Raw genomic sequence first — 17290 nt, forward strand, 5'->3', positions numbered from 1 at the left:
CTGATTGCTGATTTCCCTCTCAGTGGGTCTCTGTTCATCTCTCACTCTATTTCTCCTCAGTGGGTCTGTTCATCTCTCACTCTATTTCTCCTCTTGGTTTTTTCACTCTTTTACTGTGTTGCACTTCTTCCATTCTTCTCCCTCCCTCCCACCTCCCTCCTCCCTCCTTTCCTCTCTTCCCCCCTACCACCCCCCCTCTCTCCCTCTTAACTTGTGCCCCCCCCCCCCCTCTCTCTCTCTCCCTCTCTCTCTCTCTCTCTCTCTCTCTCTCTCTCTCTCAATTTTCATTGTAAATTGGAGCTTTATTGGCATGACTCAATGAAGCGGTGTTGCCAAAGTAAACATATAACAAAACTACACAGATACAATATCTGTTTAAAAAAAAATACAATAATAATAAAAATAATAACAACAAAATCTCTCCCCCTCTCTCTCCCTCCCTCTCCCCCTCTCTCTCCCTCTCCCTCTCTCCTCTCTCTCTCCCTCCCTCTCTCCCTCTCTCTCTCTCTCTGCAGTATGCGTGCTATGCCATTGGTAAGGACGTGCAGGCCATGAAGGCTGTGGTGGGGGAGGAGGCCTTGACCTCTGATGACCTTCTGTACCTGGAGTTCCTGCAGAAGTTTGAAAAGAACTTTATCGCTCAGGGTAAGCTAGAGAGAATCCACTCACGTGTGTGTGTGTGTGTGTGTGTGTGTGTGTGTGCCACACATACACAAAGACTTCGATTTCTCTGGAGGTCATGGAAGCGCAGAAAAATAGTATAGAACTCTGGGTAAATGTTGTATTAGTCTGATGCAAACCTTTCCGAACGAAAGGTCTTTGTGTTTGTGTGTGTGTGTGTGTTTAACACACTCAGTAGGAAAGCTTTGCCTTGCATAAAGACCTTCGTGGTCATTGATGCTTGCTTTCTCTTCAGATCCTTAGCAGTCACTCACGGGCTTGTTTGAATAATCCATGATCTTCATTTCCCTCCGCCAGCTAAGGGCTGTGTTCGGTCTCATCACAAAATGGCCATGTTTGCAGGGAGGCCTGCCACTGTAGAACAAACTGCCCCGTCTCACACACACACACACACACACACACACACTAAGGCCCGCGTCTGAAGAGCAATTCAACATGGAGGTGCTTTGTTCTCCACAGGGCTTAATATATTTGTGGATGGTGGTGACAGTAACGACAGCTAGTCACTCCTCTTCCTCTGTGTGTGTGTGTGTGTGTGTGTGTGGCTGTAAAGATTTTTACAGATTTCAGATAAATGCAGTTTCCAACACTCCATCTTTCTCTCTCTCTCACACACACACACACACACACACACACACACACACACACACTCGATTAACCAGTAGAAGGGCAGAAATTGTCCTTGTGTCTCCCAGTGGTCCCGAGCCCCCGCCCTTGTGAGTGCCTTTGTGAGCTTGTCTTATGCTGCCTCTGTTCATATCTATTCATATCTCTTTGTGTCAGTGCGCCATTGTCTGCTGCTCAAAAGCTTCTCCATCAAAAGACACTAATTGAGTAGTTGCGCTCTAGCCTCTCCGAGAGATATGAGCTGTAAACTCTCATATCACATGGCGAGCCTTTAAACTCCCTCCATGGTTGGTTTACATGGCGAGCCTTTAAACTCCCTCCACGGTTTTACATGGCGAGCCTTTAAACTCCCTCCACGGTTTGTTTACATGGTGAGCCTTTAAACTTCCTCCACGGTTGGTTTACATGGCGAGCCTTTAAACTCCCTCCATGGTTGGTTTACATGGCGAGCCTTTAAACTCCCTCCATGGTTTGTTTACATGGTGAGCCTTTAAACTTCCTCCATGGTTTGTTTACATGGTGAGCCTTTAAACTCCCTCAATGGTTTGTTTACATGAAGTCCTTTCAGACATACGTGTAAGACCAGAGGTTCTGCGGATGTTAAACGGTGGGGCCGTATATCTGAACGACATAAACGGTCATATGGAAGTCCAAACTTAACTGGTTGTTCTACTGCTCCCCCCCAAGTATTTCACACCTAGTGAGAAATTCACACCTAGTGAGAGGGCGTGTCGGTTACGTTTCTTTTGTGCGTCCATCTGGTTAAATCTGACTTAAATGCCAGTGTTATGATGGAGTGCTGTCCAGAAAATCTCCGACCTGGAAAGATGCAGACATCACGGAGCTACTGTCCATGAGGGCAGACAGCATTGTGATAGAACACATGAAGGGAACCGCAAGAGACACATTGATGTAGCCTACAACTGCATCGCAAGGCCAAAGGAATTCAAAAGACCAAATCATCATAAGCAGAAGGCGCTGAAAAGGCAGTAGCCTACAGCGACGTCGTTGACGACAATAACAGGAGTTATTGTCTTCTCATGACCTCACTGCTGAGCTCGCTGATATTTGTTGAGCATAAATATGCCTAGACAAAAAATGAAAACGAAGAAAACCCAATTGTGTTCCAAGCTCCTTACGTAAATGCAATAGACACATGGGGAGAGTATGCTTTTGGAAAAATAAACCATGAAAAAACGAACCACTTCACTGTTATGTTAGTATTTTGTTTGTTGCTTAAAAACGTTGTATATGATGGCCTTGAAGTCTTGAGTTAGCCTACTGACTACTAAGTCAATTTCAAGTGCGCACTTACGTGACTTCTTCAAGTACGCACAATAGATTTTTCTTCTTCAGCCTACATAATGCATACACTTTGTAAACAAACAGCAGTTGTGACAGCGGCTGCATATATTCTGCGTCATGTCTCGCCTCTTGTGAACTCTACAAGCCCCCACCCCTCACTCGACAACCACACGGAGATTCTGTAATGCGCGTGTATGTCGTTCACACATCGGTCCTTATAAGGCAGGGATGTCAAAGTCAAATACATTAGAGGGCCGGACTGGTTCAATGTTTATTAAAACATATTAAAATGACTGCACGTAACCTATTAAACAAAGACGTGTACTGTATTTTATTTAATGATTAAATTAATAATGACTGTGACTGAAGTGCGGGCAAAGTTTGCACAGAAATGTACGATTTTTCCCATCCTCACCGACCTTGTCATAAAACTTGTTTAAATGATCATACGATGCCTCCTTGCTGCTTATTCGTCTACATCAGCCTTTCTCCAACTTCTTTGACCTGAGGCCCAGTCAAGGCATACTTTGGGGTCATAGGGCCTACCTACATGAACCCACCCCCTCCTCCATCAAATTATCATAATGATATCACAATTATTATTAATTTTATACTATATTGCTATACATGCACTTAAACAGTCAATGTTTAAAGTGCTAAGATTGTTCACAAAAGTTTGTGAAAACATGCACATCAGAGTACTGCTTTACTAATGTAAAATATAATTAGGCCTACAATAGTTTCATTGTTTTTGCATTGTTGAAATGTCGTTTCATAATTAAATAGCCTTCCAATAAGTTGAAGCTTAGCTTTGCTAACAACGTGCACACGCATGCATTGAATAAACGCTCATACCACGACTTAATTCTATGCCTCTATGTTTGATGACACCAAACAAGTATTTCCTACTAATTGCAGAAACGTTTGTTTTCTTTTTCTGTCCACGGCACCTTGATCAATTGCGCAGCAAATTAACAGACGATGGCCCTGGAATAATTTCACTCTGCAGACCATTGTCCACATTGCGGCCCGCGGCCCATAGTTTGATAAATGGTGACCTGCATGCTGCCATATTAAGGCCTTTTTACGGTGTGTTTTAGCCGGGTTTTCGCGTGGAAGGCTCTGTAGAAATCTGGCACCCTATTCATCAAAGTTAAACTGAAAGAGCGTGCCGTTCACAGACACCAGAATGAACGAGTTCACAGTAACGTTCATCAGGCAGTAGTAATACAGTACGTTCAGTTCACGTTCGCTCAAAATATGAACGAGTTCATGAACTTTCGTTCAATCCCCCCCATGGTTTGTTTACAAACCATCCCCCCCATGGTTTGTTTACATGGTGAGCCTTTAAACTCCATTGGTGACTGATTTACTGTATTTACAGTAGCAATCAGACAATCCCTGTGGGAGCAGCTTCTGCCCCATTGTGTTTATGTGTGTGTTTATGTGTTTATATGTATTTATATGTGTTTATATGTATTTTTATGCGTTTATATGTGTTTATACTGTATGTATTTATATATGTGTTTATTAGGGCTGTCAATCAATTCAAATTAAAATAATCTAATTAATTACATACTCTGTGATTAATTAATCTAAATTAATCGCATATATGACTTTTGCTGTGAAAGTATTTAAAATATTTAAATTCAAATTAATCATTAAATAATCAGCATTAGTGACATTAAAGTTCAAAAACTCTTTTATTATTATTTTAATAATGGCCATAATAATCTATGATATGACCTAATATGCTGAGGAAATAAATTCAAAAGTGCTTCGGGAAGAAGTTTTTTATCACATACATTGCAGAGGACTTTATTTTAATCAACACTTTATTTTTACACCATCAAGCCGTTTTTGAAAAGTAAATGTTCCAATCAATGATCTAGGCAGCACATTTTCTTCTCTCTCCTTCATTTTACAGTCTAATGGTTACTGACTACAACGGCTCGGGGTCAAGGGTCATACAGAATCGATTAATCTGCGTTATTTTTTGTCAAATTAATTAATCGAAATGAATCAGTTATTTTGACAGCCCTAGTGTTTATGTATTTATGTGTTTATGTGTATTTATATGTGTTTATGTGTTTATGTATTTATATGTATTTATATGTGTTAATATGTATTCTGTGGGATGCTTGTGGGACACGTGTTTATGTGGCTTGACGTAAAAAAAGTTTTGGACAAAAAAGAAAATGTTTGTTTATTGTGTTATTCTATTTGCATAAAAGACGTGTGGGTGCGCGTGCGGTCATGGGTCTAAACCCAGGCATTGCAATGATGACTGTGTCTCCATCATACGCATGGTGTACGTGTAGCTGAGTGGTTAAATGGGAATGTGGTTTGGTTGCCTCGGCAGGTCCCTATGACAACCGGACGGTGTTTGAGACGCTGGACATCGGCTGGCAGCTTCTGCGTATCTTCCCCAAGGAGATGCTGAAGAGAATCCCCCAGAGCACACTGGCCGAGTTCTACCCCCGCGAGTCCGCCACTCGCCACTGAAGCCCCCACTCTTACCCCCGACCGAAGGCCTACTGCCCTCTGGGTGGAATGGAGGGAGGACACACACACACACACACACACACACACACACACACACACGCGTATACAGAGAAATATACATATATATATATACTGAATACAGTCATTCATTCATTCACACAAACACATTCTGTAACGATTTCACACACACACACACATATGCGTATACAGAGAAATATACATATATATATATATATATATACTGAATACAGGCATTCATTCATTCACACAAACACATTCTGTAACAATTTCACACACACACACACACACACACACACACACACACACGTCCCCTTCCTTTCCTCCAGTTTCAACCCAGAGAAATGGGTTTAGTTAGTCGTGTAGTGCTATGTGTTGTGGGTATGTGTGTGTGTGTAGATGTGTGCAAGCCTGATTGTACGTTTGTGTGTGTGTGTGTGTGTGTGTGTACACGTTTTACCTGTATCTGTGTGCACCTGTCGGCAGGTTATTTTGGCTGTTGTGCTTTCATGTTTTGTTTGTTTCTCCATTGCAGTGTATGTGGAAAGTTTGCAAAAAGATGTTAATATTTATGAAGGTCCCTCATGATTGCTGTTGTATTTATCCTGTCGTCAGCCCCAAACGAAGATGGAAGTCCAACACGTTTCATCTTAAAGGGAACGTAGTGTATCTTTCACTCACCCTCTCGCTCCTTAACATTCTCTTTGGCTTTCAACCTGAGATGCAACTCAGATCTTCCAACATGGCAGGATGTATTTGGCTTCTTTAGAAAACGGGACGTGCTGTTTATGTTGAGAGGGGTCATTGTGTAACTGAACTACACATGTGAGCAAGAGCAATATGATTTCATCACTGGCATCTCACTACTTGGACCATGGAATGGTTCCTAATTGAGCTAGTACCTCTCCATACCCATCACCTTCTCATGTTTGTCAGTCTTATTTTCTATCTCTCTCTCTCTCTCTCTCTGGCTCTCTCTCTCTCTGGCTCTCTCTCTCTCTCTCTCTCTGGCTCTCTCTCTCTCTCTGGCTCTTTTAGTCATAGGCTACTGTATTAGACTGAAAATGGTTAAGATGTTTACATTATTCGTGTTCTGACTGCAGTGGGCTGTGACATTAACTAAGACACTGAGCATTCCTTTGTCATCACCAATCCTTGAAATGATTTATCTTTGTGGTTTACCCTTTTATGATACTACCCTTTCCGAAAATGAATAAATTATATTATTCTCACTGTATGTTTTGTCATGTCTTCTGTTACTGTGTTGCAATATGTAGATTACATCGGTGGAAAATGGCCTATACACGGGTTTCCCGTTTACCAACAAAACTGCGTGCGCAGCCGTGGGGCAGAAGACGCTTGGTGGCCGTCCACAACGTTATAAACTTAAAGGGACACCAGGCAACGTTTTCGTGTTAATTAATCATCTTCGTAAGTCGGTATATGGTTAAATGACTCATTACGGGGCGAATGAAGGCTCTCTCGCCCGACCCTACTGCCTGTAGAAAGAATATCCCACTTGCAAGTTCGGTGTATCCTACCCGCCGACCGAAGCAGGATCAGTTTACAGCACAGAGGCAGGCTAACAAAACGCTAGAGATTGTTGCAAACGTGTAGCTTGGGTGTTCCCATGCTGCCTTACGCGCGATTTGATTCACGCTGCTAAGGCAGCCTGGAGACCGCCTGAGATAGGGGACCAATCACAGAACAAGGGGGAAAGCAAGACGATGATGAGCTATGCACAGACGCATTTGATAGACATCCGTGGCACCCAATAAACGGATCTGGGCATTTTTTTCAAATACGAGAAAATTAACGTTTGGTTCCCAGACCACGTCTCATTGAGAAGTGGTGGCGCTAGCCAGGCTAGCAAACGTTATAATGGCAGAGCCGGCGAAGAAGCAGCGAAAACCCTTGACTGAAGACTCAAAGAAAAGGAAAAGAGCTTCAGACCAAGCGAGGGGGAGTTTCGTAGAGAAAAAGCATCAGGCTTGCCTGGTGTTCCTTTAACCTAAATAGTCTGCTGCTTTGTATAACCCTGTTGTCTCAATGATAATAACATCTCATTTCAGACTATATTTCAAAGTTTGCCGTTCATTTGCATTATTAATATAACATCGTATTTTATCATTTTTGGCGAAGACATTCATTCCGTTAGGAATATTGAACATATTTAACATTCTCTAACCATCGTGATTTCGAATTAGTGCAGTTTTCAGCACAAACACTCATTTTATTTTTTTGCTCTTTTGCATTGCTCTATGCTGTTCTATGGTGCTTTCTGACTCTTGGTTGCGCACGCATGTTTTGCATAGAAATCCATGTATTAATGCTTATGTTATGTTATGGCCTAAAAAGTAGGGTGTTTCATCTGAGTCCTCCTGGTTTGACGGTTAAGCACGTGCTGAATACAAGTCTGGCGGTCACGCCTAGAGGCAATCCAAATTATAATACGAAATTCAACTGATTATCATATTAGCGATGATGACTACAACATCCATCTTCCTACTCTACAGTATGTTCAGGTAACTTGTGAGCTCTCCGCGGCGAGTCTAGCGGCTATCTGCAGTAATAGCCAGGTAACAACTGAGATTTTTACAGTTAGACCTAGACACAGGTACAGGTAGCCTATGTCACTTCCGGTTTCGGTTAAATAGCCTAGTAAAGTGAAAAATATGTCTGCGAGCATGGAGACAGACCCAGAGGCAATGCACATGGAAAACATTGCAAGGCTGTCAGACGAAGGTAAGACCAGTGGTAGGCTACGTATGTATGTTGTGTCGTAGACGCAATTCAAAGGAGGATATAAATCCAGGTGTTGATACTAGGCTACTGGTCGACGTCCTACGCGACATCGCTGTCAATGCTGGAGCCCGTTCATGACCAGGTTACGACTGGGTTAAAATATACATTCGCCTCATGTGATCTCACGAGTGCAATGTGCACACACAACCTTGCGTTATTAAAACAAGACACAGACCCTCTACCCCAGGGCAGATTTGTCCCAGTGGCTTTTTGCTGTCTGTCTGGGTTCACCAGGCATTATTACAGTCTAAAGTACAGATAGTAGGCCTTAGCATATTACTAGATACCACATAACATTTGGATTAAAATGCATAGTTTGAAAAATTGGGACCAGTACTATTATAGTGGTTTCAGAATCTTAACGATCTAATGCAGGCTCTTGTTAGCTCATCATAGTTTTCTCTGAGTTTTTCCATTATGCCTAGACTATAACATTTTCAAATAGTTTAGTAGCCGATCTGCCTAGTAGTGCACACATTCATGTTGATGTAAAATGCATTTAGATCTTCAATGCAATTTTTCCCTTTTGATTAGCAAAACATAAACATCACGTTTTTGTGAAATTTTCACACTTATCACATGCCATAGTCCTCATGAAACCCACTCATGGAGTATTCTACTCGGCATCCATTTATGGGTGGCTGACTCAGTGTGTGTGTGTGTGTGGTGTAGCACATTTGTCATGACTCTTCATGCCCAGAGCATGATATTTGACCTGGTTTACTGGAGATGAAAAGTGTAGCTATTGCTCCATAAGGGCAATACCCTTTATGTCCTTAAATATCCCTTTTCCTGAGTAGGGTCCCCACTTCCCCTTTCCTCCATAACAGACAGAGTCACTATCAAATGCTAAAATCTCAGGTGACAGTTGATTTTCAGAATATCAAATGAGTTTGAGTTTGAAACTAAGCCTGGCAGCTAGGTTATATCAAGATTTGTCCTCTTGGGAGAGGGGTCAGTTTAAGGCTAGGTCAAAATGAAGAATGCTTTGTTAAAAGATCCTTAACGGATTCTAATGCTTATTTCACACAGGCTAAGTCAGTTAGGTTGCAGTAATCGCACGTTAACAGCAGTGCCACCTGCTATACATGTTGCGTAATCCCGGGACGTCCTCATAATTAGGTTACAACAACAACAATAACAACACAATGCATTTATATAGTGCATTTCAAGGCACTTTTACAGTGGAGGGGGAACCTCACTAACCACGGCCAGTTACGTTAGGCGTCATAGCCTCTCCATGTGAGGGTTTGTGGCCGTCCGTGGCCAAGCTGACTCATGTGTGTGTGTGTGTGTGTGTGTGTGTGTGAGGGTGCAGCTGTGTCACAGTCTCCATGCGGTGGCTACAGCTGGCTGTGTGTGTGTGAGGTGGGTCTGGCTGATGAGGCACAAGTGTGTGTGTGTGTGGGTGTGGGTGTGGGAGGTACGAGCCACCACTGACCAGCATGCAGCCCAGCGGCTTGCCCAGATGCTGCGTTCAGACCCACGCTAAGCACCGTGATTAAGTGGCGCTCGGACTCGACTTGCAGCCGTCTCATCAGTGCAGCGCTGCCCGCTGACCTTTGCTGACCGCCATGACCCACAGGAGTGTGTTTGTCTACACAGCCATCCAGCAGTACGAGGGCCTGCGGAGGGAGCATGAGAAGACCAAGGCTGAGGTCAGTGCAGTCTGCGCCCTCTTCTTCTTTGTGTGTCTTTGTCTTCTTCTCTCTCCTCTTCTCTCTTTCCTCTTCTTCTCTCTCCTCTTCTCTCTTTCCTCTTCTTCTCTCTCCTCTTCTCTCTTTCCTCTTCTTCTCTCTCCTCTTCTCTCTTTCCTCTTCTTCTCTCTCCTCTTCTCTCTTTCCTCTTCTTCTCTCTCCTCTTCTTCTCTCTCTCTTTCTTTTTCTTCTTCTCTGTCCTCTCTTTCCTCTTCTTCTTCGTCTTCTCCTCCTCCACTCCTCCAGTTATTTGTCTTGATTATCTGTCTGCGTCTCTGAGTCTCTTTACGGTCATTTTCTTTACCGGTAATTTTCCTCATCTTCTACTCAAACATTGTATCTTCTCCACTAGGAGTTTTGCACTGGTGAGCCTCATTCATATGAAGTCAGGCCTTAGCCCGACACTGACCTTCACACACGCCTTTCAAATAGTCAAGCCAGCGTTGCTATTGTGAAACAATCTTAAAGCCCCTGGCGTTTTGAAATGCCATGGGCAGTGCGTGCTGAACTGCTTCTAATGATTTTCTCCTTCCCTTATCTTATTGTTCTCTCTCTCTCCCTCTCTCTCTCCCTCTCTCTCTCCCCCCCCCCCCCCTCTCTCTCTCTCTTCATTCCCCTCCTGTAGCTCAGGCTGATGAAGGAGGAGAGGGACGCTGCCCTGAAGAAACTTGAAGATTTTGAAAGAGGTGCGGTCACACGGTGGTGACACACAGACACGCTGCAGTTCAACACCAGGTCTCTTTTTCTGAGAGGGTGAAACATTAGTGAGAGAAAAGGACAGGCAGGCAGAAATCCTCACAACAGAAACAAGGTCACCAGCATTGTGAAAGGCATTCTCACTGATAGACAGACTGACATAGACACAGATAGACAGACAGACAGAGAGAAAGAGAGAGAGAGAGACAGTTATGTTTTACAGAAAAAAACAGATACAGACATAAATTGCAAAAAAAACAGTAACGAATAAGTAACCACTAGTAATATATGGCAGATAAAACTAGACTAAAAATAGAATTTGCCATTGGCCAAACAGAATGTGTATTGTGTACTGGCACTGTCGACACAGAGGGGGGGCTATTGTGAGTGACCGCTGTGGGCAGGAATGACTTTAACCTCCAGCTGAAGACACATTGTTGTGATGAGAATGTGAAATTGATGTTGAAGATGACCAATAGGCTGTGATGAGAATGTGAAATTGATGTTGAAGATGACCAATAGGCTGTTGATGTTGAAAATGACGTCATGCCTCTCTCCACACCCAGCTCTGTGGGTTCCTGTCAGGGCTTTTCTGCAAAGACAGACCTCTCAATCAAGGGCTGGGTTTGGTGAAACCTTCTTAATCAGGCAGGGCTGGGTTTGGTGAAACCTTCTTAATCAGGCAGGGCTGGGTTTGCACAAACCTTCTTAATCAGGCAGGGCTGGGTTTGCACAAACCTTCTTAATCAGGCAGGGCTGTTTGGTGAAACCTTTATGCTACGTTGTTCCGAGTTATGCCTTAAAGCCTTAAATTACTTTAAAAACGTCCTCAGAGTCCAGCACTGTAGCTGCCTGGTGCCATATTTTGGCAGAAGGTGAAGAAGAAGAGGAAAACACTATAGATCAGACAAAACACATTTATTTAGTTTCATAGGATTCATATTCATATTCAACTATAAGGCATCAGAGAATAGTTATCATTAAACAAGACATAGCAATGAAGAAGATAACAAGGTCCCCATTCAAAAGTTCACATACCCTTAGTTCTTAATGCCGTGTATTGCTCCATTTAGCGTCATTGATGGCCTGCAGTCTTCTGATGGTTCTGATGATTCTTGGGTTCAGATGGTGTGGGGGTTGAAGTCGAAGAGCATCCCGATGAGTGCAAATTGTCTGTGCCAATATGTCCAATATTTTCTGATAGCATTCTCCTGCCATCAATTTTGATAAAATTGCCTGTGCCTAAATCCCCCCCCCCCCCCAAATAAAAACCCTTCAAAAACAAAAACAAAAAACATCACAGAACCCCTTCCGTGCCTCGCAGTAGGGTTGGTGCACTTTTCATCATAGGCCTTGTTGACTCCTCTCCAAACATAGTGTTTATGGTTGTGACTATAAAATTCAAGTGTGATCTTATAACTCCAAATGACTTTGTTCCTTAAGGTCTGAGGCTGGTCTAGGTGCTGTTGGTTCCATAAGTTCTGAGGCTGGTCTAGCTGCTGTTTGGCATATTGTTAGCATGTTAGCATATTGTTAGCATATTGTTAGCATGTTAGCAAATTGTTAGCATGCTTTTTAATGGCAACAGGACTGCGCAGACCATTTTTGTTCAAGAGCCTCCTTATTGTGGATCTTGAGACAGTCGCACCACATTCTTGTAGTGAAGCCTGCATTTTAGCTGAAGCAGCTTGGAGGATTTGTTTTGCACAGGGTTCATTCTTGTAGTGAAGCCTGCATTTCAGCTGAAGCAGCTTGGAGGATTTGTTTTGCACAGGGTTCCTACACAGTATGGAAAACCTAAAAAAAGTATGGAATTTGATTTTAGTAATTTCCAGGTCTGGATAAGTATGGAAAAAAGAAATAAAGGTATGGAGAAATATTTGTGTTTCCAAAAATGTCAGTCCCCATCGTCAAGATACAACTATGATACAACTAAGATAGGCCTACAACTAAAAATGAACCAGCTAAATGGACGAATATTAAGTGTCATTTTTTAGTTCACTTCAGTTGTCCATACCTTTGTTTTCACCGAGTTATCCCAAACCAGATGTGGCCGCAATGTCGAGAATATGGTCAGAAAAATCTACCGAGAAGTTTGGAAATTTGAGTATGGAAAAAGTATGGAATTTTGAAATGGAAAATGTGTAGGAACCCTGTTTGCAACTTGACCAATTTTCCTGGCAGTCTAAAATCATTGTTGATTTTCAGGACAGTGTCCAACCGCTGGCATGAGTGGTATCAACCGAACCACCAATCTTCCCTTCTCTATCAGACTTTGAACTGATTAGCCATTTCAAATCTGTGGATATCTTTTTATATCCTGTTCCTGATTTATAAAGTTTAACTACCTTTTCTCATGCGTTCCCACACCTCTTTGTGCATACAGAGAGAGTGAATGTGTGTGTGTGTGTGTGTGTGTGTGTGTGTGTGTGTAAACAGTGTGTAAATAGTGTGTTTTGTAGCTCTTGTGAGACCTCTGCCCATTTCAACCCAGGGCTGCACAGACTGCTTGTGTGATCAATAGATAGCAGCTGAAAAAGTGTTGGGAGTGTGGTAAAGAGAGAAGTGTGATTTAAAATCCCCAGAAAGACAACGACTGACGAATGCTTACAGCTCTCGAACAGACCTTTGAGCTCTGTGTGTGTGTGTGTGTGTGTGTGTGTGTGTGTGTGTATGTGTGTGTATGTGTGTTCCTCTCTGACCTGCTGCTACATGCAGCATGATCCCTGCCTGAGCTCACTTACAGTACAGATACACATACACACACACACACACACACACACACACACACACACACACACACACACACACATACACACACACACACATATACATGCACATGTGTTGTGCGTGTGTGTGTGTGTGTTTCTGTTTGCATCTGTGTGCGTGTGCGTGTTTTGTGCATGTGCGTGTGTGTGTGTGTGTGTGTGTGTGTGTGTGTGTGTGTGTGTGTGTGTGTGTGTGTGCGTGTGGATGTGCATATGCGTGTGTGTGTGTGTGTGTGTGTCTCTGTCCTTCACTCAAAGGCCTGGTGTGTTTTCTCATCAGCATGTTGGGTCACATAGAAGTGGAGCTTCATTTCCACTCTCTTGTTCATATACACACACACACACACACACACACACACACTGTCTTTATTATCACTAGTGCAGTGCCCGTTCAAACATGCCATTCCTGAAGAAAACCCGTAGCTCAATGACATGCCCACAGGTATACCTGCTTTAAAAATAGGATGATAGGGAAACAACATTCCAGCTAAGCATTCAATAATGAATACTGAATATTATAATATATTAGCCTATAATTAATGTATAAAATATGTGGCCTCTAATGTGTAATAAATGTAGGCATGGCTGCATGTGACATTTCTACAGATCAGAATGACATAAGCCTAACAACTGTTTTGAGTTAAGTGTGTATAGCTTACTGAATAACTTCCTAATGCTATTCGAAGCGTCAGTTTATTGCACACACTTTTTTTTGAGTGCTCACTACCCGTGTTTGATGGCGTGATAAGTGACGTCGCTCAGTCTGCAACTTTGTCTAACGTTGGCTATGTGGCATTAGCCTATCGCTCGTTTCAATTTGGGACCTTGCAGTCAGAATTGTCATTTGTTTAGTCAAAGTCTGAAGTCCAAAGTAGCCTGGGCTATTCGAAGCGTCAGTTTATTGCACATACTTTTATTTTGAGTGCTCACTACATACTCACTACATTCAAATTGCGACTGACTATCATCAAAGTGAGACCTGTCAGTACACGATCCATGGGGTGGAGCTCCACTGAAACTGGTCCCCTTGGAAACAGTGCAGTGCAGCAATAAATGTCCTACGTAAATAAGCATATTTTGAAATATGCATTCAAAAATCTTCAAAATCGCCACAGACACACAAACACACAGATACACAGACACTTCTTGCTTTATAGATAGATGCTTGCTGCTTCCACCACTCACCTGTCTGTTTATTCATATGGCTGCTTGTTTATTTGTTTGTTTATTTATGTAATGTATCTTTTTCACATTCTATCTATTGTGAGTCAGATATCCCTCACTTCTTGTTTGAGGCACAAGAGCAGCGTTGTAATGGGTGTTTTTTGTTTAGCGGAACAGGTTAGGTAAGGTTTTTGCATAAGGTCATGTGATGATGCGGATTTGTGTGTGTGCGTGTGTGTGTTTGTGTGTGTGTTTTAACTTGGCCTCTTTAAGGACCTGTGTACATTCTTTAGCCATAAATACGTATTGTAAGTGACTAGCCTTTCAGTGGAAGCGCAGCGTCAGAGTGGAGCAAAGCAGCTGGGTTTTAGGGTCTATTTGGTGATTTTATAGCCTCTATTCAGAACCCAAACATGGCAAGGGGGTAAAAAGGACACGGAAAGTGGAGAGAGAGAGAGAGAGAGAGAGAGAGAGAGAGAGAGGATGAGCAGGAAAAAGAAAAAGTAGGGAGACCTCTCCTGATAATCAGAGCTGCAGCTGGCAGTGGCAAGGCTGAAGACAAAACCAGCTTTGTGCCACAGGCATAGCAACAATGGCCACAGGCATATGGCCTGCTCGTCACACACACACACACACACACACACGCCGTGGACCCACACACAGGCTTATGGCCTGCTCATCACACACACACACACCACATACACGCTCGTCAAGGGCTAGCAGTGGACCCACACACAGCTTTGTTTAGTTCATCATGAACGATGGCCTTACACCTCTATCCTCCACACACACACACACACACATGCACACCACACACACGCACACACACGCACACCACACACACACACGCGCACACCACACACACACATACCACACACACCATGCGCACACACACACACATGCACACCGCACACACACACACCACACACGCACACACGCACACCACACACACACACATACCACACACGCACACACACACACACGCACACCACGCACACCACACACGCACACACACACACACGCACACCACACACACACACACACGCAAACCACACACGCAAACCACACATACACACAAACACACACACACACACACACACACACACACATACCACACATACCACACACGGACACCACACATACCACACACGCACACATACCACACACGCACACCACACACACACACGCACACACACGCACACCACACACACACACACGCACACGCACACACACACACACCACACACACGCACGCACACACACACACACACACACAAGATAGAAGGATGGAGGGATAGAGAAAGAGACAGAGAGGGGTTTGAGCAGACATGGAGGAACAAAAAAGAGATAAGTGGCAGTGAAAGAGGAGAGAGAGAGAGCGAGGATGATGGAGAGAGAGAGAGAAGATGAGGGAGAGAGAGAAAAGATGATAGAGAGAGGGAGAGAGGGAGAGAGAGAAGATGATAGAGAGAGATGATAGAGAGAGAGACAGGGAGAGAGAGAAGATGATAGAGAGAGACAGGGAGAGAGAGAGAGAGAAGATGAGGGAGAGAAAGAGAGAGAAGATGAGGGAGAGAGAGAAAAGATGATAGAGAGAGGATAGAGAGAGAGAGAGAGGATGAGGGACAAAAGGAAAGAAAGGAAGAGAGAAGATGATAGAGAGAGCAGAGAGAGTAAGATAAACAGAAGAGACTGTTGGGGGGGTTGGTTGAGGTTGTTTATCTGTGTGTGTGTGTGTGGGGGGGGGGTGAAGTTGTTTATGTGTGTGTGTGGGGGGGTGAAGTTGTTTATGTGTGTGTGTGTGTGGGGGGGGGGGGGGTGAGGTTGTTTATGTGTGTGTGTGGGGGGGGTGAGGTTGTTTATGTGTGTGTGTGTGTATGGGGGGGGGTGAGGTTGTTTATGTGTGTGTGTGTGTGTGTGGGGGGGGGGGGGGGGGAGGGGGTTAGAAGAAGGTGTATGGTTGGGGGAAAGGAAGTGGATGTTGGTGGGGGCGGGGGGGCTACAATTAAGACTGCCACTTTTGATGTGTCACATCCCTTATCAACACCCCCCGCACACACACACACACTCACTCCCCCGCCAGTCAGTTTATTTACTATGGCTCCCCATAATTACAATTAACATGTCATTTAGTTCAGGGCAGGCTGCGTCTGTCTGTGTGGCTGTCAGGGCGGTGGGCCCTGGGAAGCTCTTGTGGAGAGAGCTGCACCACACTGCATCGCGCCGGCCGCTCGTGCCTAAGTGCTCCCTAATGACTAACCGCCAGCACCAGCCGCCCGCCGCACGTTTGGTGGCAGCGCTTCTCCAGCGAGGCGCTGAGCAGCGGAGCGGAGCGGAGCGCGGTGCTAATTAGACGCCAGAGAGAAAGGAAATGGGCAGTGCTCGATGCGTCTAATTCCTGTTTTTGCTCCCTGGCCACAATGTCTAATTAGTTAAGTGGCAGCGAGAGTCCTCTCTGTTCCTCACGCGCCAAATGATTACGGACAAAAATAAATGTCAGTGACGATTTCCTCGCCGTTAAGTGCATCTCTCCCAATCTGTTTCTCCCACAATTTGTTTGCCTCAAGTGCCCATAACTTGTTAAACTCTTAAGACTTGAACTTTATCAGTGGGTTTTTGGATGCATTTAAGGAATCAACGAATTGATCATGGCTGCCTTGGCTATTCATTAATCTTTGAGAGGATAAGTTTTTAAACACAGCCAAGATGGCAGACCCCACAAAGGGCTGGCGTGGAAAGATAGCCACATAATTAACACACCCATCAGGAGAGCCAGGCGTCACACTCTACTAAATACAAATGAAAGATTCAGTAAAAACACTTTGTATTTCAGAATGAAAATGAATGACAAAACATTCAACAATTATAGGTTGTCCAGACATTGCTTAGTGAGCGCAACTGGCAGTGTTAAAGGAGGAGAACACTTTTGACCCCAAGCGGATTTGTACACATACCTGTATTAAGCTTGGGTTCTCGGGTTCTGGTCAGGGATGTAGTGGAGGCTAAACGCAATTAAACACAGTTA

The 17290-nt window shown here is 43.9% G+C and overlaps 2 protein-coding genes across 2 annotated transcripts in view; both read left to right on the forward strand.

The window, feature by feature from the left end:
- atp6v1ba (ATPase, H+ transporting, lysosomal, V1 subunit B, member a) overlaps positions 1–6373 on the forward strand; it is a 50839-nt gene extending 44466 nt beyond the window's left edge. The window contains exons 13-14 of the mRNA XM_076286314.1: positions 516–645; positions 4976–6373. Of these exons, the coding sequence (XP_076142429.1) occupies positions 516–645; positions 4976–5118 (273 nt within the window). The 3' untranslated portion in view covers positions 5119–6373. The remainder of the gene's footprint in view (positions 1–515; positions 646–4975) is intronic.
- Positions 6374–7803: 1430 nt separating this feature from the next.
- The window catches only part of shtn1 (shootin 1), a 63309-nt gene continuing 53822 nt past the window's right edge, over positions 7804–17290 (forward strand). Inside the window, exons 1-3 of the mRNA XM_076286315.1 lie at positions 7804–7881; positions 9547–9599; positions 10264–10324. Coding sequence (XP_076142430.1) covers positions 7812–7881; positions 9547–9599; positions 10264–10324 — 184 coding nt within the window. The 5' untranslated portion in view covers positions 7804–7811. The remainder of the gene's footprint in view (positions 7882–9546; positions 9600–10263; positions 10325–17290) is intronic.

Source organism: Alosa pseudoharengus, unplaced genomic scaffold, assembly GCF_046254945.1.
Source record: "Alosa pseudoharengus isolate Yale_2024_CS ecotype anadromous, Long Island Sound unplaced genomic scaffold, YU_APseudo_1.1 YU_APseudo_1.1_scf_15, whole genome shotgun sequence".
Classification (NCBI taxonomy): Eukaryota; Metazoa; Chordata; class Actinopteri; order Clupeiformes; family Clupeidae; genus Alosa; species Alosa pseudoharengus.